This window comes from Cotesia glomerata, linkage group LG10 (assembly GCF_020080835.1).
Source record: "Cotesia glomerata isolate CgM1 linkage group LG10, MPM_Cglom_v2.3, whole genome shotgun sequence".
Classification (NCBI taxonomy): domain Eukaryota; kingdom Metazoa; phylum Arthropoda; class Insecta; order Hymenoptera; family Braconidae; genus Cotesia; species Cotesia glomerata.
In genome coordinates, this window is record NC_058167.1 from 2,933,547 (window position 1) to 2,956,493 (window position 22,947).

Here is a 22,947-nt window from a genome sequence, read left to right on the forward strand (position 1 = left end):
TTATAAGTTCCCACGCTATAACAATTTTGCCCAATTTCCTCAATAATTTTTACTTGCTTTTTTCTACTGAGGCAGAAATCCAAAATCTCTCCATCCGGTATGCCTTGGGTAAATCTTATTTTTCTAATGTTCCTAATATGAGACTTTGCCACTTGTGAGTCGATATGATTAGTTCCATGGATTGCCTTCAAGGTTAATCCATTCAGATTCTCATATTCATAACATGTGTTGGACCATGAAGGTCCAATTTGCCGTACACAATTAGGTAAATGCCTTACTTGATGAACATTAATAGAACAGTGTCTTAATCCGTACAGAGCTTCGAAATCTTTTGTGAATTTATTTAGAGATTCTTCCGCTGCTTCAACCAAAGCTGTACTAACTTCATTAAAACTGAGAATAAGCACATCCAATTATCAAGAATTTGTAATTTTCGAATAAATCTGGCCTCAAAATTCCTTCTAGTACAGGAAGTGAATAATAAAATGACCATATTCTAAGCTCTGATGCCTTCCAATGAACCACTTCGCCAATAGACCGAGTCATGCGATGGATAAATTTTGTTGGCTTAATTGCCATCAAACGCGCATCAATAGTCTCAATCATATGATATAATGAAAAGCCTTCATCACGATATTGAGAATCGAAGAGAAGAGTAATAATTTTTTTAATAATACCTCCATCAACGCAATGCATCCGGTCAATTGCCATTCCTCCTATAAAATCAGGCATGTAATTGGCAAGAGCAGTAGGACCTTTAACTCCAAAAATAGGATTTTCTTCTGTTGCGCCTTGGGACCAGTTGATGCAGTTAACTGATGTTCTCATTATTAATTGATCTTCATATGGGTAAACATGAGTAGATCCATTTTCAGTGGCAGTATTTTGACCTTCAGTACAGCAAGCCATGCATCCAAATGCACCATTGAATCTTTTAAAATTAAGAAAATCGGCTTTGGCTGGAGTATCGGCTGTGCCTGAAATCAGAACACCTCGAACTTGGATAGATTCTTCACGGTTTGGCAATTTCATATTGACTCCTTCAGCAAATTCAGTGAACTGACTCTCAAATTTACTCATAAATAAATAAGCATTTAGCTTTCACTTGCCAAACCATAACCCAAGAAGTAAAGTATTTTCTCTTAATTTTCTCACAGAAAATGGCAACTCATTTATTGTTAGAAAAAAAGGCGTCATACTTGTTTGCGAAGATTTAAACACTGGAATGCCATCAGTATACCAACTAAACGAAATATTGTTTGGGTTTTGTAAGAATCCATTATTTATCCAGTTTTGATAAATAGATCCTTCATATATGTCTGCAATAACATTATTATTTACAGCTCTTCGAAAACGATGTTGCAATAGCTCAATAAATCCGTCTCGATTGAACATTTCTTGTAGTTGTGTTTGAATCGGCAATGTAATAAAATAAGAATTCTTGCTATCTTGACACGAAGGACAGTCGTGATCTTTTGATTCTAATTCTCGGTTACACGTAGTGCAATAATAATATTTGTCCATAATCTCATCATCTTGTTGCAAATTAAAAAATTTCTTAAATTTATACAAACTATTTTTTATCAAATTTTGCCTAGGACAATGTGATTGTATAACTCGAATTATGTCCTCAATGCAAGTCATACTGAGATTATGATTAACTAAGAGAGTTAATATTAGAAGATTACTTTCGGTAACATTTATAGAAGCTCCATCATATAAAGGTTCATTTGCATTCAAATCTCCATCATCTTCGTCACCATCCATATTATTATGATTATTATTAACTTCGCTTCTATTATTTTCGCCATCCATGTTAAATTTTTTTAATAAACTAATGTGAATATAGTTCAATCCAGATTAATCAGTAACAAAAAAAAAAAAAAACAAAACTAAATAACAAAAGATTATATGCAACGGAAGGTTAGATTAATGATATTATTCTAATTCAAATAATTGGACATTTACTATCATAGAAAAAGTTTTTAATTATGAGTAAAGTTCGAAAAACGAAACATGCACTGATTTGGTGGATAGATACTAAAGAAACGGATATTCTACCTTTGATAAAGATACCCAAAGAACACCGAAAGTTACATGCTGTGGCAGAACTAACATGGGTAGATAATAAAACAAAACGGACGTCAAAATCTAAAATGAAAGTATTAGCAATCGATAGTGAGTAACATTTACTTTATAAAATATATTTAAAATTTTCACATTTTTTGCTGAGAAAAAATGTCATGTTTGTTATGATGTTTATTTATTAATCTAATCATCAAGTTATGTAATTTTATAGAATTTCATGATCTCTTTATAATAATTTTGCTTGCCATAAATAATTTCTAAGCTAAGAACTTTAATCTTTAATATACTCTTACTAGATTTTTCTTACAGAATTTTTTTTTGCTTAAATATAGCTTCGTTTATAGATTTTCTTTCTAATAGTATTTAATTTACAATAGAAATTTGTTAAAAAATTGGTAATCGTTATTTGTTGTTTTTGCGAATTTATATAATGCAACAAAAAATTACTTCCGTAAAATTGATTATTCTTGGAAGTCTTTTATGTAAAATAGATTGTTCATACTTTTATCTTAAAATTTAATGCATTAAAAGTAACTTATGAAAGTATAATTGGTATGAGGTTACTACAATTGGAAACTTTTTTTGTGTAGTGACGTTAAGTTAAAAATTTGAAAGTAAAAAATCCGAAGCTCCGAAAGATGAAGGGACTTAAGAATTATTTTTTAAAATTTTCTTATGGATAATGTATGAGTACTACTTGAGAAATTTTAGGGATTGAAAAAATTTGTTTTTAACTCCTATTAAATTTAAAAATTTTATATTTAAATAATATCATTACATTGAAATTAAAACAAAAAACAATTTAAGTATTTAGTTTTAAGACACTTGAATAAAAATTTTATTAATTCTCCGATTCCTCACAATTCTTAAAAATAGTGTGAGAAAAATATTTTAAATTATTCGGTTCAATAATTATCTTTTTCATTAATCTGCATAGTATACTACATATTCTTATTTGCTTATGAAATATTTTATTAGTATTTTTCTATTGAATTTTTCAGCTAATGCAAAAAATCTCAAAAATATGCTCATAAATACAAATGGTGAAATAACAACTCCGTCTGACAAGATATTTAATCCTGAAGTTATAGATAAAAGAAAACAATTAATCGAGAATATAAAGTTACAGAACGGTATTAAAACCTCGAACAGAAATAAAATTGAGACAAAAATCCTGAGCCAAAAGCCTATTCTGAGTAAATTTTTTCCATTTCACAATCAAAATCAATTTGTCAACCAAGCTAACTATACATCAATTCCGTCGACTTCTTCCAATCTGGGACAAGCTTTTCAAGCCTTGAGTTCTTCTACTCCAGAATCAACTTCTCAAAGTCAGAGTTCTTTTCACACTTTACAGACTTCTCAACTTCAGACTCCTTTTAACGCAGTAAAAACATCTCAACTTCAAATTCCTTTCAATACGGTACAAACTTCTCAAGTTCAGAGTTCTTTTAACCCGGTATCAACTTCTCAGCTTGAAACCACTTCTAGCCAAGCACAATCACCTCAATTTCAACCTTTTTTGACTCAATTACAAGCTTCTTCAACTCTGTGTACTTCAGTACAGAAAAATAATGATTATTTTTCCTCGAAACCCAGTATTATTTCTACACTGAATTATGATCAACAGGATACGTATGAGTTTCCGCCGAATGTACATACAAGACCTGTTGGTCAAGTAATTAATTTAAGAAATGTAAATCAATCTACTACAAATGCACAAGAGACACCTGTTTCTCAAAATATTCAGGAAAATGAAAGAATGTATGAAAATGAAAAAACGGTTACAGTTGTAAAATCAGTAGTACCATCTAATGAAATGACAAATTTACTTTCTCAATTGGTCCCCAAAAAACGTAATTAGAAATATGAAAGTTTTTATGCATTAATAAACACGATAATTACACGGGTAAACACTATTTTTGTTATACGACAATAAAAAATTTAAATTAAGTAGACCAGTGTAATTATTAGTGAGAAGACAAGTCTTAAGAATTTCATGCTTTCAAAATTAATGTGCGTTGATTGCATAAAATTCTCTCTGATAAAACTGTTCTAAAAATTTAATTTGTATATTTATCAAACCTTAACAGTTAACAATACTTTCATTACAGTTACATTAGAAGTCGTTGAGTTCGTGGAGGCACTTGCAATCAATCTGAGACATAAATATAATGAAGAGCATCACAACACTTCAAAAGAATCAGTTTTTACAGTGAAGTTATCTTATATAATTATCTATTTTGTGGTATAAAGAAAAGAAAAAAAACTTATTTCGTAGCTAAAGAAAAATCTTTTAAAAATCCAAAAGCTGTGATGATTTTTAAAAGATTATACACCGTAAAATTAAATGGAGAGAGTTCATGTAGAGTTTTCTACTAAAAAAATAGTCATAAAAATGTTTATCTTATTTCCTATATGATATTCTCTTATTTGGTTTTTATGATTGAGTATACTACAATTTCATTTTCTCTTGTTTAATCGTTAAATAAATTAACCAATGATTAGAGTCAATTAGAAATTAACAAATTATAAAAATTAGTTAATGAATAAAATTTCGTAGATTAATTGAGTTACAATAAAATCTTTAAGATCTTGTAAATAACATTAAAATAATAGAAAAAGCATAAAAATTTATGTCTAAACGATGTTTAATATATCTACAGTGACTATAAATTACAAATTCACTATCAATGTTATTTTTGATAGTTATTTACAAATTGATTATAGCTTTTAATTAAAATTCGATCTCAAATTCTTTTAATTTTCTGTAAATTTAAATTGCTTGATTACATTGTGATTAAAGTGTTGAAATACTTTTATTTTTTCATTCTATCCACTATTATACTGAATAAAGTATTCGACACATTTAATGTTATTTAATTACTTTCTTGTCATTAACAGCTTCCAATGCAGTATTTTGAAAGCGGCAAGGATAAAGTAAAAAAATATGTTTACAGAAATCTCATAAGTTAAAAAAAATATAACTGATATTCAAATAAAAATTTTAGGTTGAAATATCGCCAGGCATTGGCTTTTACATGTGTAAAAGCGTTTTATCAGACATTAAAGAAAGGGCTTCAAACAACTGGCGGGAATTAGTGATCATAACACTAGATGAAGTATATGGCAAGAAATTGCCTAACTTCTCAGCCAAAGGACGTAAATCAAACAAACGGCCAGGAATTAACAGTACATTTTTTAAAGGACTTTACTGTAAGTATAATCTGTTACAATGCAAAGTAATGCTTAGTTCTTAGGGTGACTTTAGTTCTAAGACTATGCGTTTAGTTCTATTGGAATAACTGATTTAATTTCAAATAAGTTGTTGAATAAGTTTTAATTTTAATATGTTTGTAAATTCTTAAATTTGAAATTATACATTTTTTTCTCAATTTTACGCGGATCCTTTACGAATACATTGAGAAATTTATTTTAATTTTGACTGCTGAATAACCTTTTTGATTATTTTTGAGCAACATTTTTTTTTCTTGATTGAAAATTTCATAGTTTGTATATGAAAAAAAAAAAAATTGTTTTGTTGGATGACTGAAACTAAATCGGTTGAATTGTTTTAAAATTTCAAATTGCAAAATTATATTTTTAACTTGAGAAATTTTATCCTTCAATTTCACTGTTCGTGTTTTGGTATTGAAAAAAATGTATTTGATGACTACAATTAGGAGAGTCTTGTAAAGTATAGAATTTTCACCAAAAAGTGTTAAAAAAGAAATATTGATAGTTAACTTTACGATGATAACTTTTGCAGAATTCGATTAATTATGTTTTTTTATAATAAGTATGCTAATCAATTGAAAGTACATTTATCGAAAATTCTTAAAAAAAAAAAAACGATAAATGTATTTTAAAAAAATTGTTTTTATAAAAATAAAGAATTAGCTGTGTACCGAGCGTGATTCTTTTTGAATTTAGGTCATTAAATTTATTAATTTATACAATAGTAATTGATATTTCTAAATAATATTTTTGACAGTTAAATTTTTACATACGGTATTAAAGATATGGCAACGATTATTGAACTTTATTATCTCTAGCTCATAAAAATTAATTATAAACAATTGTATATACAATTTATAGGTAAAAAAGGACTTGTTTATTCTTGCAAAATCTAAAAGGACTATTTTTATTATTTAATAATTTAAATATTTTCGAAGTCATGAGAATTGAAATTTTTAGGGAGGCATAAAAAATTGAAAGAAAAATATTTTTTTTTATTGAGTTTGTTTAGATGTCGCCCTAACATCTAGAGTCATTAACGAACTGAGTTACAACAGATTTACATCTTTTATTAAAAAAATACTCGTTATTTTAAAAAACTATCACAATTAATATAATTTTCACTACCACAATAACACTTTAAAAATAAAATAAACGAAATTTACAAATCAATCAAATAAACCATTTACAAATAAATTATCATTATCAATTATTATGTTTATAGGTTGGGCAAAAAAATTGATAATTCCATTACACTAAAACAATTCACTAAGGCCATAAATGATCATGCTGGTAATCTACGGAAATCTAAAAATAAACAAACAAAACAGAATGGTATGAGACAAAAATATACAATTAAATTAGAAAACGTTAGTGCTAAAATAAAAATAAATATTATGTACTTTAGATAAAAGACGGTCTCGTATAATCGTTTCTGATGAAGAAGAAATGAGTGTTGAAGAAGATTATACGGAAGATGAAGATGAAACAGATGAAGACAAAGAAAACGCAAATGAAGATGGAGACAAAAAAGATGGAAACAAAGAAGACGAAGTGCTGGACAACAATGACAATAATGATGAAACAATTGAAAAAAACCAACATTTGGAATATTATTCTGATGAAAGTTTTCTATTATCATATTAATAAAAAATAAAGTATTAATCATCGTTCAAATTGCTTCAATAAAATTGTTTAGAACCATCATTGAATATTTTGTTTATTATAGCTATTCAAAGTATCACCACTATGTTTATTATTCGAATAGTCACTATTGTATTAATTAATCTTACATTCTATCGTAGGGATGGCCTTTAGGGTGAACCGTTTTTCTAATTTTTTTTTGCTGGAATCAAATTAAACTGTTATTTATTCGAGCTCATTTCTGTAAAACCTAAAAAGATAATTTTGTTACGAGGAAAATTTTTATAGTGACTTATTTTTTTTTCGAAAAAATCTTGGAAAATAATTATCGAGATACTTTAATTTTCTTCTTGTCTTTATTCAGCAATGATTCATGGATGTAATTTTATTTCAGTATTTTTGTAAGAAACTTACGGTGGTATTACAATGAATAATTTCATGTTTTTGTTAAAATTTTTTATTATTTAAAGAATGATTAGTTTTTAATTCATGAGTGTATACCTTTTTTCAGTTGTAAATAAATTTCTACAAAATAACTACAGAAGAGATTTTCTATTAACCAGTTTCTTAATTTCAAAGACACTTTACATGTTTAATTCTTAGAGATTTTCTGACTTATTCGTTAAATTTTTCATTTAAATTTTCAGAAAAAGTTGTCCATAATAAATGAACATTCGAAATGTTTTTTTTTTTTTTTAATATAGAATAAATTTTTTTTGCTCGACGGGCAGAAAGCGTCAAATTTCGGCCCGCTGCGCTAAACGAAATTGCCACTTTCTGCCTTCGTCGAGCAAAAAAATAGCATACACTCCTCGGGAAGTAAATAAGAAAGCCTCAGATCACATGTTTCTTGACCTCGGCTTCGCCTCGGCCAACAATTACATGTGATCTGAGACATTTCTTACTTTACTTCCCTCGGTGTGTAATATACTATTTATATTGGTTATTTAATCTTGTAAAATGATAGACTAATAGCAACTATATTTTGGTTTGCAAATTTTTTTATCCGTGATATCTTCGTATTTAAAGCAATACATAGAAAAAGTGAATAAGAATTTTCTTATTTTTGCATAGGAAGAATTTCTAAAATAAATAAATATTGCGCTAAGTTTTCTATTTACCAAGCTCTAGCCCATGATTATATTGTCCTCTAATCAATGACTTCAAATTTTTTAAATGTTTTGAAAATCGAAAGAATAAACTTTGGAAATGATAAAGCACTGCTATATAATGAATATTACTATAATATATAGTGGAGTTATAAAGATTTAACTAATGTTTTTAACGATTATAACATGTAACACGTTCAACCGACGATTTTAACGTTCAATACGTTCAACCAACGATTTTAACGTTCAATACGTTCAAACGACGATTTCAACGTTCAATACGTTCAACCGACGATTTAAACGTCTAATACGTTCAACCGACGATTTCAACGTCTAATACGTTCAATCTACGTTTTATTTTTCGACTCGGGACATTACATTACATTACATTACATTACATTACAAACATATTTAAAAATGTGACTCCAAAATATAAATTATAATTATGTAATAATTATTGTTATAAAAAAATTTGTATTGATGAAGAATAGTTATTAAAAACATATGTACAATTGATTACATGATTAAGTTTTGTAAAAATCCTACTTTTTTAATTTTTCATGAATTTATCGTATTTAAATATAGGTGAGCTCAAATTGACAGTGGCACAAACAACAGTAAAAATTTTATGGAGTTCTGGTATGAGTTTTACTGATATAGTTTTGCCTAAAATTGCAAATGCTTTTATTCGCTGGTTAGATCTCTCAACGTAAACTCGAGCTTTAGCAATTTTTGATGTTAATGTAGCTTCATCTTTGCTCAATTGTTTTTTATCTTTCATGAACGGCGGTCTTATAAGTTTCCAATTATTTCGAGCGTAGATTTCTTCAATTAAAAATCCTCTGTCAGTCATAACAGCATCACCAGGTTTTAATAATGTCATTAGATCACTTTGCTCGAATAATGCGGTGTCAAGATGTCTACCCCCATAAGGTTTTGTAAAATAGGATATTATTCCTCCAGGAGTGACTCCAGTCAAAATTTTGCATGTCGTCGAAGTTTAATAATTTGAATAAGTTAATTCCTGGCAGCACAGTTTACTTGAAGCCTGAATAAAAATTTCTGTGCAATCTATAACGACTCTGTTATCTTCAAAATTTTTAAAACATTCCGGTAAATTACGAGAAATTTCTTTTCGTGATGGCCATCTAATTGCAACTTGTAAGCACTTGAATAACATTGTCAATGTTGTTTCGAATATACGTCGACATTGCACAGCACTGCATTTTTTGAAAATTAAAGCTAAAAACACTCATGACAAATTTTGCTTCAATTTTACATATGTCATTATAATTCGTTCTCTCAGTCATCTTAGAGTTTAATAAATTATGTCCATACACAACCTCTACCAGCTCAACAATTTTATTTAATATTTTATAAGATTGTATTCCTGTTGCTGTTGAAAAATCATTTTCCGTGCTCAACAAATCCATGAATGTTGTGGTATACAACGCAGTCTCCACTTGAATACGAATTTCTCTGATTAAAAATACTCATTGAAAAGTATTGAAAATTATTTCAATTCTTTCTAATCCATATGGAGATTTTGAAAAATATTAAATGGAATTGAAACTTCGACCATCTGAATACTTTCTAATTCTTATAATGGAATTCAAAAGTATTGAAAAAAATTTAATCTTTCATTATTTCAATATTTTACAATTCCAAAGTGGAATTCAAAACTATTGAATTAGGATTAAATTTTTTATCGTTTGAATACTTTTCAATTCGGACGTGGAATTCAAAAGTATTGAACGGGATTCATTCTGTTATCTCTTAAATACTTTTCAATTCTTAAATATAATTCAAAAGTATTCAATATAATTGAAACTTTTATTATCTTTACCCGAGAAAAAATATTTATATAAATTGGTTACATATGATTATATATGAAAAATGGCCAAATATAATCATGTGTAATTATTATAAAATTATAGATAAGTACACTGATAAAAAAATTGACTTGACTTAAGAGCCGAACTCTTGAACCAAGAATTCCATATTGAAGAAAATGATTTTTTTGAGTCAAGAGAATAAATTCTTGAAACAAGAAAATTTTCTTAGACCAAGAATAATTTCTTAGCTCAAGAATTTATTCTCCTGACTCAAGAGAATCATTTTCTTCAAAATGGTATTCTTGGTTCAAGAGTTTGGCTCTTGAGTCAAGTGAATTTTTATACCAGTGTATATATAATTATTAGGATGCTTCATTTGAGACGACTATTGTTTTTTTCTAACTCCATTCACAAAATATTGTTGTCAACACAAACAAAAAAAAATTCTCACAAAAATGGGCTATTTTTAAAAGAGTTTGGCATAAAATAAAGTTATCTATTTATTTATTAATTTCAATTCTAAGTACTTGCTGAATGAATTTGGAAATTTCTCGTTTAATTAACACGTAAATTTATATTTTTCTTTTCAACCATCTATTACGTCGCATCATTCAATGTTACTTCATCGGTAATAGGTGAAATAGTAGGCAAATCTTAGTGTCTATGGCTAATTTATGTTCTCTAAACCGTCTCACTGCTAAAAAATTCTTGAGTCGATTTTTGCTCAAATTTATCAGTTTTTTTAATTTTTCTCGTAAATCTCTGGTTTTACAACAAAATTATACAAATACTTTTCAATACGAAATTCATTTTTTTACGTAGAGTTGATTGTTTTCAAGATAAATCTGATTTAACATCTTAAAATTCGAAGATTGCGTGAGAAGATTTCTTATTTAAAATACACGTAAACTTTGATTTTCTAAGTGAGTATTGTTAAAAATTTATCTGAATATTGTTACTCTAAAATTTTTCTGTTTGAAGTAAATCCTTTTCGTTAATGTACTTTGTCATTACTTAGGTATTTCTTATTTCAAGTATAAGTGTGTTTGTTTACATATAACAAAACTACTATTTTTTTTCTATCTATTTGGATTCTAATGCCTTTAATGTATCTGGGTCCTAAATTAATTGCGGGAATTTTCCCGGGCCTCTTACAAAGAGCCAAACGAGAGACAATTTTCACACTTGAAAAATTTATACTATAATTAAAAATAAAAGATAATTATAATCAATTTTTTAATATAATTAATTAAATTTGTAAAGAAAAAATCTTCACATAACACTAAAAATAATATAAAAATTTCTGAACTAAAGAATTGAAAAAGATTCAAATGAATTGATATTTTTAATCTTTTTGAATCTTCTTTAATAACAAAAAAGTTCTGCATTTCGAGTTGTGAGTAGGATTGAAAAAGATTTAAATGAATTAACAGTTTTCGATCTTTTTGAATCCTTCTCAATACCAAAAAAGTTCCACATTTCCGATTATGCGTTGACTTGAAATTAATTAATATGAATTCAAGTTTGTAAATTTTTCTGAATCCTTCTCAATACCAAAATGTATATTAGCCTGTGTCAAAATAACTTTTCTTTTTTTTTCGATCAAACATATGTTGATGCTGCCATTCTAATGTGTCGTATCCCACAAAATTTGACAAATTGACTTTTTTTGAAAAGTGGAATCTTAACAATATTGTGCAAGGCGTATTAAAATTTTAAAGGTCAAATAGTTTAATAACTATTTTTAAATAAATATTTTAATCAGTCGAATCCCATTTAATCAATGTTAAAAATTAATCGTTTTTACCGTCTGCTGTAAAATTTCTAAATGTGAGATACGACATATTAGAATGGCAGTATTGATATCTTAAAAGTTTCTTCAATATAAAAAAAAATTCTCCTCAAGTTTAAGCTTAATATCTTAAAAATTGTGTTGGCGCAAGGGGGGGGGGGTCTCCTTTTCCATTTAAATAACATTGTGAAATTTCTTTTTTTTTAATTTTTAAACTAACTACATGAATAAAATTTATTTTTAATTTCGGTCTCAACTATCTTACAGAAAATTTAATTCTCTACAAAATTGTGAATGTCCATTTTTTTCTAAACTCAACAGAAATGAAGCTACAGGGGGCCGAATAGGAGGAAAAAAATAATTAATTAATTAATAATAGAACAAAATTTATTATTTCAACTTATCAATGATTTAACTCAATATACTTCATTATTCATCAAAAATTTTTGAGCTTAACATTATTTCAAAATAATTAAAAAAAAAAAGTTTACAATAAACAGAAATTAATAACAATTATTATATTAAAGAGTTCTATATTTCAAAGCCATTATCCCCGATCCAAATTGATGTTAGACTAATTTTTAAATTTTACAATAAATTTTTATTTATTAAATTTATTTTCACCACTTTTATTGTCGGTATGAGCACTCAATACCGTCTTCGGGTGAATATATCTAATAATTAAAAATTTTTTATTTTTAATTAAGATTAAGCAAAGAAGTTAATTTTTTACTCAGTGAAACTTTTTTCGGTCACCGAAAAAATAACTCGGAAAATGCTCAGACCAGGAATCGAACCTGGATCTTTTGGTGTCGCGCCAACTGCTCTACCCTTAAGCTATCCGAGACATTGTCCGTAACTATCATTCAGTTTACGGCAGCCTGGTTAGATCATCGATGACATAAGAAAGTGGCGCTACACTCGCTTATTGTTTACATGTTTACTACTAAATTTAAAAATTAGTCTAACATCAATTTGGATCGGGGATAATGGCTTTGAAATATAGAACTCTTTAATTAGTAAAAACACCGATCTTCGGAAAAAATAGTAAATTATTATATTTATAAATTTTTTTATTTTAATGAATTTAATGAAACAAATTAATTTTCGGTACTTTTTATTGAAGAAAATTGTGAGTTAACTAATTAAGTTTATAAACATTATAAACAAAATTATATATTATAGACGAATAACTTGAAATGTAATATTAAAGTTTCAATTTTGGGAAAAGGACAGCCCAGGGGACTGTTGCACAAAAAAAAAGGTCCACTTGAGCCAAGAAAATATTTTTCTTCCTAATTATTTTCTTGAGCGAAAAAAAAAATTTTTTTTGACACGAGAAATTTCACTTATTCCAACAAAATTAATTCTCTTTACACAGTAAAAAATTTTGTGTAAAATCAACACAATCCTAGTGTTAGAATCCGTCGACACAATTTTAGTGTTAATTTTCAACACAAAAAATAGTGTTGAATTTTTAACACAAATATTGTGTTAAAATTAACATTAATTTTGTGTCGACTGTATCTAACACTAGAATTGTGTTGATTTTACACAAAAAAAGTGTTAACTCACTTATTATTTGAGTTTATTGAATATAAAGGTTAGGGAATCAATTAAAAATAAATAAATCTTCACGCTTATCAAGAAAATTAGTTTATTTAATTTCTTTAATTTTATATTTAGCGTCAAATACGGACATTAAGGTAATAATTAAATTTATAAATAAAATAAGAGAAAAAAATATTTGAGTAAATAAAAATGAATGAGCAAAAATAATAACCATTTGGGCTGTTGAGAATTATTTTTTGTAATTTCTAAAACGAAAATTAGTTGTTAGTTGAACAATTTATTATTCTTTTCACATGAATCTAAATATTTATTTTCAACTTGTAATTTCAAAGTAAAAACGAAGAATTTTATAAATTTTTATACATGACTCACCTCTTTGGTAAGAACCGTTACTTGAGCATAAGATTTTAATTTTTGCTTTTTAGCAGGAACTTCATAATGTTCTTCTCCAGCAACAGGACTTATATCTTCCAATGATGATGAATTTACAAACTCAATAACTGGTAAATTCAGTGAACATTCTAAATTTTCTGGAATTGTTACATTTGTAGGATTAAAATTTTTAATACATTTTATTTTTAATGTAACACCTCTGGGACTGGAGAGAACGTAGTCGACCAAAATATCATCCAACCTAGCATCATCTGAATCAGTGAAATAAAACTCTGTTTCAATCAAACTGGGAAAGACTTCACGAGCTGTAATAAACAATTATTTTTTACAACATACATAAAGAATGAGTTTGATAAATAAATGTCAAAAAATATAGAAATTAACCTTTGAAAATGAAATCATTTAATGTAACAGGTAGTTGTAATTTCGCCCAAACTTTATTATTTAGCCAATGAAAAATAACCATAATATTACCTTGTGAACTATCTCTCATCGACAAAAAAAAAATTAGGAAAACGGTTGACCCTAAAGGCCATCCCTGCAACTTCCCGCTAATTCCATACTTAGGCGCTTAAAATTGCACCAATGATGTTTTTGAGCTCTTCGAGCTTAAAAATACAATTTATGGGTTATTTTGAGCTCTCCGAGCTCAAAGAAATTGCTTTCCTATGCTTTTGAGCTCTTCGAGCTCAAAAGTCTGATAGAGATTTGATAAGACACTATTTTTTGAATTTTTAAACCGCAATAACTTATGAATGAATAAACCGATTTTCACGCGGTTTGCAGCATTTGACGCAGTTTTTTAAGCCTCACAAAGAATCTTGAATTAATCGCGCTAGGAATTTCGGAGTTATTCCGAAAAAACACTTTTTTCGGTTTTCTTTCGTTCACGATATTTCTCGAACGAATCAACCGATTTTGACCGGACTGGTGGCGATCGACGTGGTTTTTTGAAGTTAAGAGCTGATTAGTTTTTGGAATTGAACCATGAAGCCGTTTAAAAGTTATTCCAAAAGAACCACATTTGAAAAAAATTTTTTTTTCAGTTTTTTGAAGATTTCTCAAAATCTATTGATTTGAATCGGTCCAAATAGTTTTCAAAATCTAAATTTAGTCAAGCCCTTTCGAATGGCACCAACCGCGATCAAATCGGCCTAGCCGTTCAAAAGTTATAAGAGGTTTACATCCACACACACACACACACACACACACACACACACACTCGGGGCAGAAGAGATACTGCTACCGGGCGCGTCTCCCCGAGCGGATGGGAGAACGCTCGCTGTCCTTGGATGACACTTATTCTCTTAGTTGATGAGGTACAGCGGGTAGGAGCCAAGCAAAATAACCAAACAAAATAAGCTCCCGTGGACAAAACTCCCCTTTAATGGGTTGGTCACACTAACTGACCTAGCAAGACGATTGGTTCCTGCTGTAACTCACTGGGAGTGTCCGGAACCTGTATCGTAGTTTCCGACGATGCAGGCCACGGCTGATGTGAGCTTGCTCTGCCGAGGTGAAAGTTGCAGCAGTGGATCAGGAGCCAGCCACTTCGGGCCTTGATCAGGAAGTACGCAGTGAGTGTTAGAGATCGGAATCTTCACCGCTCCGAGCGAGTCTAGTCCGTCCGTGTATTCCGGGACTGGCTAAGTGTCGGCTAGGCCTCAGGGAACTGGGGTAGGAGTACTATCTCCGAGGGTACACCCGTTCCTAGTTATGGCAACCCGCTCCACTCCGTACGATGCGCTGGTAAATCAAAAAAGTATGAGTAGAAATATGGAAACAAACAAGAATCAAAACGGGGCTCATGCCCAGCAAGCAGCTATCGTAGCAAGCGCTGAGATGAAGAGGGCACAAGCGCTGGAACACCTTGATAAGCTTACTAGAGAGCTGCATGAGTTTGTTAAATCTAAAGTCAACATCCACAAAGAGATCAAGACGAAGACAACCGGTGTAGTCAACGCCCTTCAAAGGTTCAGAACACTTGATGACGGATGGCAGGCACAACAACGGCAAACTCCCAATGTCACACCGAAGAAGAGCAGACAACCTGCCGCAGACACCGTCGAAGAGATGGACACCGGTGCCGAAGGCGATGGTGAATCTCTAACAGAAGACAGAAGCGACACTGCTGTCAGGTCTGGGAAGAGGAAAGACCGTAACTCTCCTGACCCAACGGTCAACTAAGTAATGAAGAAAAAGGACACAAAACCAAGTCCTCCGAAAGAAGTGGCGGCACAGAGTGCCAAAAATAAGGAGGTCGACGCGTGGCAAAAAGTAGAATCGAAGAAGAGAAGGCCGGAGGAGGATCACCTCCCAAAGCAATTGCCGAAGGAGCCACGACTGGAACCTAAGCGGAAAAAATCGCGCAAATGGATCAGACCTGACGCGCTGATAATCCGCCCTGCCGAAAAAGAGAAGTATTCCGAGATATTGCGCCGCATAAAGCGTGATGTCCCAGCAGACCAGGTTCGAAATACCGTCGAGAAGATCCGCAGGACAATGACCGGAGATATGCTGATCACGTTGTCAAGGAAAAGTGCTGACAAAGGCCAAGCCTTGCAGAGGACCATCACAGGAATTCTTCAAGACGATGCTAAGGTAGTCTGTAAAGGTCCACAGGAGACCATTGAGATTCGAGACATCGACGAAGAAACGACGAAGGAAGAGATCCAGGCCGCCCTGAAAGAGGAAGTTGGAAAAGATCATGAGATACCTCTAGAAGGAATAAAAATCCGTAAGGCTTTCAGAGGTACGCAGACGGCTGCAGTCACTTTACCTATGACCATCGCGCGAAAATTAGTGGAAGGAACCGGCAAGATCCATGTCGGGTGGGTTAACTGCCGAATCAAAGCGACGACGAGACCTATCCAATGCTTTAAATGCTGGCACTTTGGACATGTTGGGCCCCAATGTAAAAGCCAAGTAGACCGATCTAAACTCTGCATCAGATGTGGACAAGAAGGGCACCTTATCGCAGACTGTAAAAATTCTGCCAAGTGTGCAATATGTGCTGACCAGCAAGGAGCAAAGGACGTGGCTCACCATGCCGGCACCTACAGATGCCCGGTATATCAGGAGGCGCTCCAGAAGTTGACGAACAAACAAGCATGAGGATATTGCAGCTCAACCTCAACCATTGTGAAGCAGCGCATGACCTGCTCATGCAATCTGTGCGAGAATTAGAGCTGGACTTGGTACTGATAGCAGAGCCATATAAACACCTGAGTACCCAACCCTGGGAATCTGACAGCACATCCAAAGCTGTCATCTGGTCATGTGGCAAGCTTTCTTTCCAAAATGCAGTCGACAACAGCAATGCCGGCTTTGTAGCAGTATCAGTAGAAGGCATCCGCTTCTATAGCTGTTACGCACCACCTAGCCTCTCCATTGTTGACTTCACTGATTTCCTGGATCGACTAACCGAAGATGCGAAGCAATACCATCCAGTAGCGATAGCCGGAGACTTCAACTCCTGGGCAGTTGACTGGGGCAGCAAACATACAAACGCACGAGGGAAAGCACTACTGGAGGCCTTTACTACACTAGATGTGGTTTTGCTCAGCAGTGGTGATACGCCGACCTACACCAAAGGTGACGCAAGCTCAATTGTAGACCTCACTTTTGTCAGTAATAGCCTTGCCAGAGGTGACTGCAACTGGAAAGTGTTGGACATCTACACTGCCAGCGACCATCATGCGATATTCTGGGAAATATCAAGCGACCAGAACCCCAAGAGACCAGTCAAGCAGTCTAACATCGTTGGTTGGAAGGTAAAATCTTTTGACCCAGAAACATTACTAATAGCCCTCGATGGTGATCCGATCAACACTGGATGTGCAGAAGAACAGACTAAGGACCTGATGAGGAGAGTAACACATGCTTGTGATGCCAGTATGCCTCGTAAACGTGGCATAAATTCGAGACCTTCGGTGCATTGGTGGAACGACCACATCAGCGTCCTCCGTAAAGAGTGTCATAAGAAAAGAAGAATCTCTCAGCGCGGCTATCAACGGCCCAACTCAGTGGAGCTGATCGCAGAGTACAAAAAGGCGCGTCGTGAACTGAATAAAGCCATCAAAGAGAGCAAAAGAAGATGCTGGAAAGAGCTTATATACGAGGTGGATAAAGACGTGTGGGGTAGGCCTTATAAGGTGGTTATGACCCACCTGAAAAAACAATAAATGCCATCACCTACGTGTCCTCACCTTCTTCAGAAAATCGTCACTGCACTGTTTCCACAGCAACGCAACTACGATTACCAGTGGCGCCAGGCAAATTGGACGACATCCCACCTGTCACTGAAGAAGAACTGCTGGAGGCTTGTAACCGTGTAGGGAATAATAAAGCGCCGGGATTGGACGGAATCCCTAATTTAGCCTTGAAAACCATCATAAAGGCAGCTCCAACATTATTCCTAGACGCTTATAATGCATGCCTCAAGGAGGGGACTTTTCCTCGTAAGTGGAAACAGCAACGATTGGTACTGTTACCTAAAGGGAAGAAACCACCAGAAGAACCGTCATCTTACCGACCACTTTGCATGCTAGATACGGCGGGTAAGATACTTGAGCGCATAATTCATCAACGAATAGATGCAGTCGTCGACCCACTCCTGGCAGACAACCAGTATGGATTCCGGAAAGGACGATCAACCCTGGACGCGATCAATCTGGTTGTTAGCACGGCTAAAGAAGCGATCGCAGGAACCAGATGGAAGGGTGGCACAAAGAAGTATTGCCTGGTGGCGGCATTAGACATTAAAAACGCCTTCAATTCCGCCAACTGGAACTGCATCATGCAAGCTCTTCGAGAGAAAAACATTCCAGAATACCTGTGTAGAATAGTGGCCAGCTATTTCACCGATAGAGTTCTTAAATACGACACGAAGAATGGTCTAAAAGAGTACGATATTACAGGAGGTGTACCCCAGGGCTCTGTACTTGGTCCACTGCTGTGGAATATCATGTACGATGGCCTATTGAGATTGAAATTGCCAAGAAGTGTAAAACTCGTAGCATATGCAGACGACGTAGCCGTAGTAATCGTCGCTAAACACCTTGACGAAATTAACAACATGTTCGACTTCACCTTCGAGCAAGTCCATCGGTGGATGAATACGGTAAACCTGCATCTGGCTACACACAAAACTGAGGCAGTGCTTATATCCAGCAGAAAAGTGTTAGAGACCATCAAGCTGAAAGTCGGCGAACAAGAAATCACATCACAACCTTACATCCGATATTTGGGAGTCATACTTGATGCCCGTCTCAACTTTAAACAGCAAGTGGAACACGTCAGTGCCAAAGCGTCAGTAGTGAGGGCTAGTCTCGCACGACTGATGCCGAACGTCGGAGGGCCAAAGCAGAGCAGGAGACTACTACTATCATCAGTTGTCACATCGGTGCTCACATATGGAATATCCATTTGGGCAGACGCGCTGAAGTTGCAAGAATCATGGAGAAAAGCTGGACCAGTATATCGACTGAGCGCTGTAAGACTAGCCAGTGCATTCCGCACGATATCAGAAGTAGCAGTGTGTGTCATTTCCGGAACTCTGCCGCTTAGAGTTCTAGCTGAGGAAAGACGGAACCTTTACCAACGAAAGAGGTCAACCACACTAAGTGCCGAGGAACTCAGAGCTGAAGAACGGCAGAACAGCATCGCACGATGGCAATCGCAGTGGGACGCCGCGACAACAGGAAGATGGACACACCGTCTCATACCGAAAATCGACATTTGGATAAACCGGAGTCATGGCGAGGTCAATTACTATCTGACGCAGATGTTGTCAGGACATGGATGTTTTCGGACGTATCTTCACCGCTTCAAGCATGATGATTCACCGGAGTGCCCGTCCTGCCCAGGAATCAATGAAGACGCGGAGCACGTTTTCTTTGAGTGCCCACGATTTTACCTACAGCGCGATGAGCTGGAGATGATCCTGAAGAAGAAAATCCAACCAGAGACAATAGTAGAAGCAATGCTGTCATCAGAGGCTGCCTGGAACGCCGCAAACACGTTTGCAACAGAAGTCCTTATAGACTTGCGTTCCATCGAAAGAAAAAGAGCAAATGACAACAACTAGAAGAAAGGTAAAATAATACCTAATTACCAGAAGGAAGAGCAGTCGCTATATCCTCCCCCCACGAAGTAATGCCTAACGGCGGTTTCCATGAGGGATTAGAGGAAAGAGGAAAGGGGTTTAGGGTTTAGTGGGTAGGGGCGTTAGCGTCGAGTTTTAGTATGATGCTGCGTCGAGTCGCCACATATCCAGGACAAACAGCTACGCCTAGAATCCGTAAAAAGGATTTCCCCTAAGGGAAAAAAAAAACCCACACACACACACACACACACACACACACACACATACAGACATACCGTGACAACCTCGAAGGAATAGACTGGGAAGCTTCCTGTGACCTTCAAACGTCGAGATCTGATGAAAACTCGATTTTTGCTAAACGGGGTGAAAACAATAACTTCCCGATTTTTGAAAATCTTCGATTTTCTTAGCGGGAAGCTAAAAATAAAACTAGTGTCAGAAAATGTAAAGTAAAATTGCAAAAGAAAAACATAAAATCAATAAATTTTTTTATATTTTTTTTATGAATTTGTTAAACTAACAGAGAAATTGTTCAAAGTCTTTCATTTTTAATAAATATTATAAATTTTAACGTTAAATAATAATTTATGTAGCAAATTTATTATAAGAAAGTGAGGTTAGTTGAGCATTTTATATAATTATAAATATAGTAAACTTTTACTTACTTTAATTAATATCAATTTTTCTTTTTTTTAATTGTGAACAAACTGGTTTTTTTTATCAAATATAATTAAATAAACTATTTTTCATAAAATTAGACATTATAATTTATACGCCCGAGTGGTTAAGTAGCTGTCCGTTAAAACAATGCGTTTGGCGCGTAAACTGAAGAAAGGATGCGCCAACAACACAAACTTAGTGTTAATATTTCCCGCTTGACACTAATTTTGTGTCATTTTATCTAGTAACACACAAAAAGTGTTAATATCTTGAAAACAACACTATTTTCATGTTAAAATTCAGGTACCACAAAAAAAGTGTCAAATTAACACACAAAAATCAACACACAATTTTTTAACACAGACCGTTTTTGACGCAAATACACAATATTTTTTACTGTGTAATAAGTACGTATCTTGATCTGAAAAAATTTATTTAAGTCAAGAAAATCTTTTTGTTTTGAGAAAATTCAGCCCCTTGCTCCAAAAAATTTTGTTCTTGATAGAAGTAAATTTTCGTGTCTTGAGAAAATTTCTCTCTTGCTCCAAAAAATTAAATATCTCGATAGAAGTAAATTTTCATAAATATTTTTATTGATTATCATGTCAAATAGGAAGATCAAATAAGATTGAATCAATTTTTTTCATTCAATATGTATAATTGCACGGTAAAATAATATAAAATGGGTATCAAATATTCAAAAGAAAAATTTTCTCAAGGTGAGAAAATTTTTTTCTCAGCTGAAGTAGGTAGCGATCGATCGCTATGGGTTAATTAACCCATAATTGAGGTTTATTTTCTTAATATTTCGTTTACTAAATTTTCATTTTGAGATAGTGTCCTCAATATTTCGAAAGTGATTTGACGAGGCTCTTGAAAAGTTCAATCGTGCATGTCCACATGATTCAACAAATTTCTTTACATAATGACCTTGTTTTATCCATTATGTTATATAAAATAAAAAACTAATTTTTGTTAACTCAATCGAAACGGACATCATTTTTGTCTAATAAGTCACTTTTATTATATGAATCTACTCTTTTTTTGGCAATAGCCAAAGTATTATTAGGGAAACTGAATTAAGATTTTTATTATATCCTAGAATTATGCTTATATAAATTATCTATTAAACTGAACAAGTTTTATTTATTTTTTTAACCACTGAGCAAAATGACTGAAGATTCATGCATTAGAGAAAGCGTCTAAAGTGAGAGTATGCTAGCGTATGTATATGAAGTATATTATCAGTATAATCAACAAATTTGGTATAGTTATATAATTGATAATTAGTGAAAAATACGAATCATTAAAATTTTTAACGACATAAAATAGAAATTTTTAATTGAAATTTAGGTAGGCATAGTTAGTGAGAATATTGTCATAATAATAATACCGTTAGGAAATACTGGGTGAGTTTAAAGGAGAAAGATCAACGGGGTAATTGAGTAAAAGTTAATACCTGATATAAAGTCAAGTGTTGCCGTCTACTATATGATGTTGATTTTCGATACCTATTGATGGTGAAAGTGTAAAAAAGCTAACTTAGTGGGAGTGTTTCAGATATACTGGTTGGGAAGTCATCGATGTCGACAGTGTGTTGTCTGATCAGAGAAAAGTATATACCTAACAGGTTTAACATTTTTGTTGAAAAGAACGTAGCATTTGCGCTTCTTTATCTGTTCTCATTGAAATTTAAATTTTTTAATAATGACAAAAAATCTTATTATTGTTTTTTTCATTATCGGTGCTACAAGTAAGTAAAAATGTATATCTTTTGTAAGATTTATAATATTCCTGATAAGAAAAAGAGATTTGAACGATTAAAAATAATTTGAAAATAAAAATTGATATGAATATTATATACTTTTTAAACTGAGATAAACTTTTCGAATTTTTTTTTTCGATAATAGAGATGATTATTATACATGCAATTATTATTTTGTTCTGATTATTACAACATGGTAATATCATTTGTTAAATAAAACGAATTCATAACAGTAAGTAAAATTTAGTTATTACAACTGTACTTTATGTAAAATAACTATAAATTTTTATCGTAAGAATTTTTTAATACTTAAGTATAAAATTATTTGTGATAATTTTTTTAGATTGAGTTAAATATAAAATAGTTTTTCAAAAAATCAAATTTACCAAATATTAAATGATAATAATAAAAAACAACAAAATTCAAATGAAGTAATTGTTTCATAAGATATTAACGATCACTATTTGTAAGTCTGTTAACAGAATTGTAAAGTTTTAATAACTGTTGTTAAGTCTAATTTCTAAAAATCGAATTCATATTTTGATGTTTGAAAGATCACAGAGAACATTTTGACTCTTTTTAAGATGTTTGCATGATTGCTCAGTAAAGCTTTGCGTAAAGCTCAGTTAACACCAAAAAAATCAACGAAATGAGATTAAACTTGTGCAGTTTTCCAAAACACTCAGTTAAATTAATATTTCCGAATATCTTTTATTTTATTGGTCAAATTAATTTAATTAAAACTT

The 22,947-nt window shown here is 32.1% G+C and overlaps 4 protein-coding genes across 4 annotated transcripts in view; 3 read left to right on the forward strand and 1 right to left on the reverse strand.

Annotated features, from left to right (window-relative positions):
* Positions 1-1,991: 1,991 nt before the first annotated feature.
* LOC123272920 lies at positions 1,992-6,221 on the forward strand. The gene is made up of 6 exons (XM_044739941.1): positions 1,992-2,178; positions 3,090-3,944; positions 4,203-4,303; positions 4,993-5,028; positions 5,100-5,304; positions 6,187-6,221. The coding sequence occupies exons 1-6, from the start codon at positions 1,992-1,994 to the stop codon at positions 6,219-6,221; spliced, it is 1,419 nt and encodes a 472-aa protein (XP_044595876.1).
* Positions 6,222-8,628: 2,407 nt separating this feature from the next.
* LOC123272921 lies at positions 8,629-14,163 on the reverse strand. Its single transcript, XM_044739942.1, has 5 exons — positions 14,145-14,163; positions 13,650-13,975; positions 11,069-11,112; positions 9,358-9,557; positions 8,629-9,077 (listed from the first exon to the last, which is right to left on the reverse strand). Exons 1-5 carry the CDS (start codon positions 14,161-14,163, stop codon positions 8,629-8,631), a joined length of 1,038 nt encoding a protein of 345 aa, XP_044595877.1.
* A 1,858-nt stretch (positions 14,164-16,021) lies between these two features.
* LOC123272742 lies at positions 16,022-16,821 on the forward strand. Its single transcript, XM_044739731.1, has 2 exons — positions 16,022-16,160; positions 16,238-16,821. The coding sequence occupies exons 1-2, from the start codon at positions 16,123-16,125 to the stop codon at positions 16,782-16,784; spliced, it is 585 nt and encodes a 194-aa protein (XP_044595666.1). The 5' UTR covers positions 16,022-16,122; the 3' UTR covers positions 16,785-16,821.
* Positions 16,822-22,012: 5,191 nt separating this feature from the next.
* The window catches only part of LOC123272626 (protein obstructor-E), a 53,342-nt gene continuing 52,407 nt past the window's right edge, over positions 22,013-22,947 (forward strand). Inside the window, exon 1 of the mRNA XM_044739540.1 lies at positions 22,013-22,189. Coding sequence (XP_044595475.1) covers positions 22,144-22,189 — 46 coding nt within the window. The 5' untranslated portion in view covers positions 22,013-22,143. The remainder of the gene's footprint in view (positions 22,190-22,947) is intronic.

Excerpts from the sequence above, each read along its gene's own strand:
- LOC123272921 (XM_044739942.1), bottom strand. Across the intron at positions 11,113-13,649 it reads TAACGGTTCTTACCAAAGAG|TATAAATTTTTCAAGTGTGA; the intron begins GTGAGTCATGTA and ends TTTTAATTATAG. Across the intron at positions 9,078-9,357 it reads AACGAATTATAATGACATAT|CTTCGACGACATGCAAAATT; the intron begins GTAAAATTGAAG and ends CAAATTATTAAA.
- LOC123272920 (XM_044739941.1), top strand. The coding sequence starts at position 1,992 with ATGAGTAAAGTTCGAAAAACGAAACATGCACTGATTTGGTGGATAGAT. Across the intron at positions 3,945-4,202 it reads TCAATTGGTCCCCAAAAAAC|TTACATTAGAAGTCGTTGAG; the intron begins GTAATTAGAAAT and ends CTTTCATTACAG. Across the intron at positions 5,305-6,186 it reads ATTTTTTAAAGGACTTTACT|GTAAAAAAGGACTTGTTTAT; the intron begins GTAAGTATAATC and ends TACAATTTATAG.
- LOC123272742 (XM_044739731.1), top strand. The coding sequence starts at position 16,123 with ATGTCCCAGCAGACCAGGTTCGAAATACCGTCGAGAAG. Across the intron at positions 16,161-16,237 it reads TTCGAAATACCGTCGAGAAG|GACCATCACAGGAATTCTTC; the intron begins ATCCGCAGGACA and ends AGCCTTGCAGAG.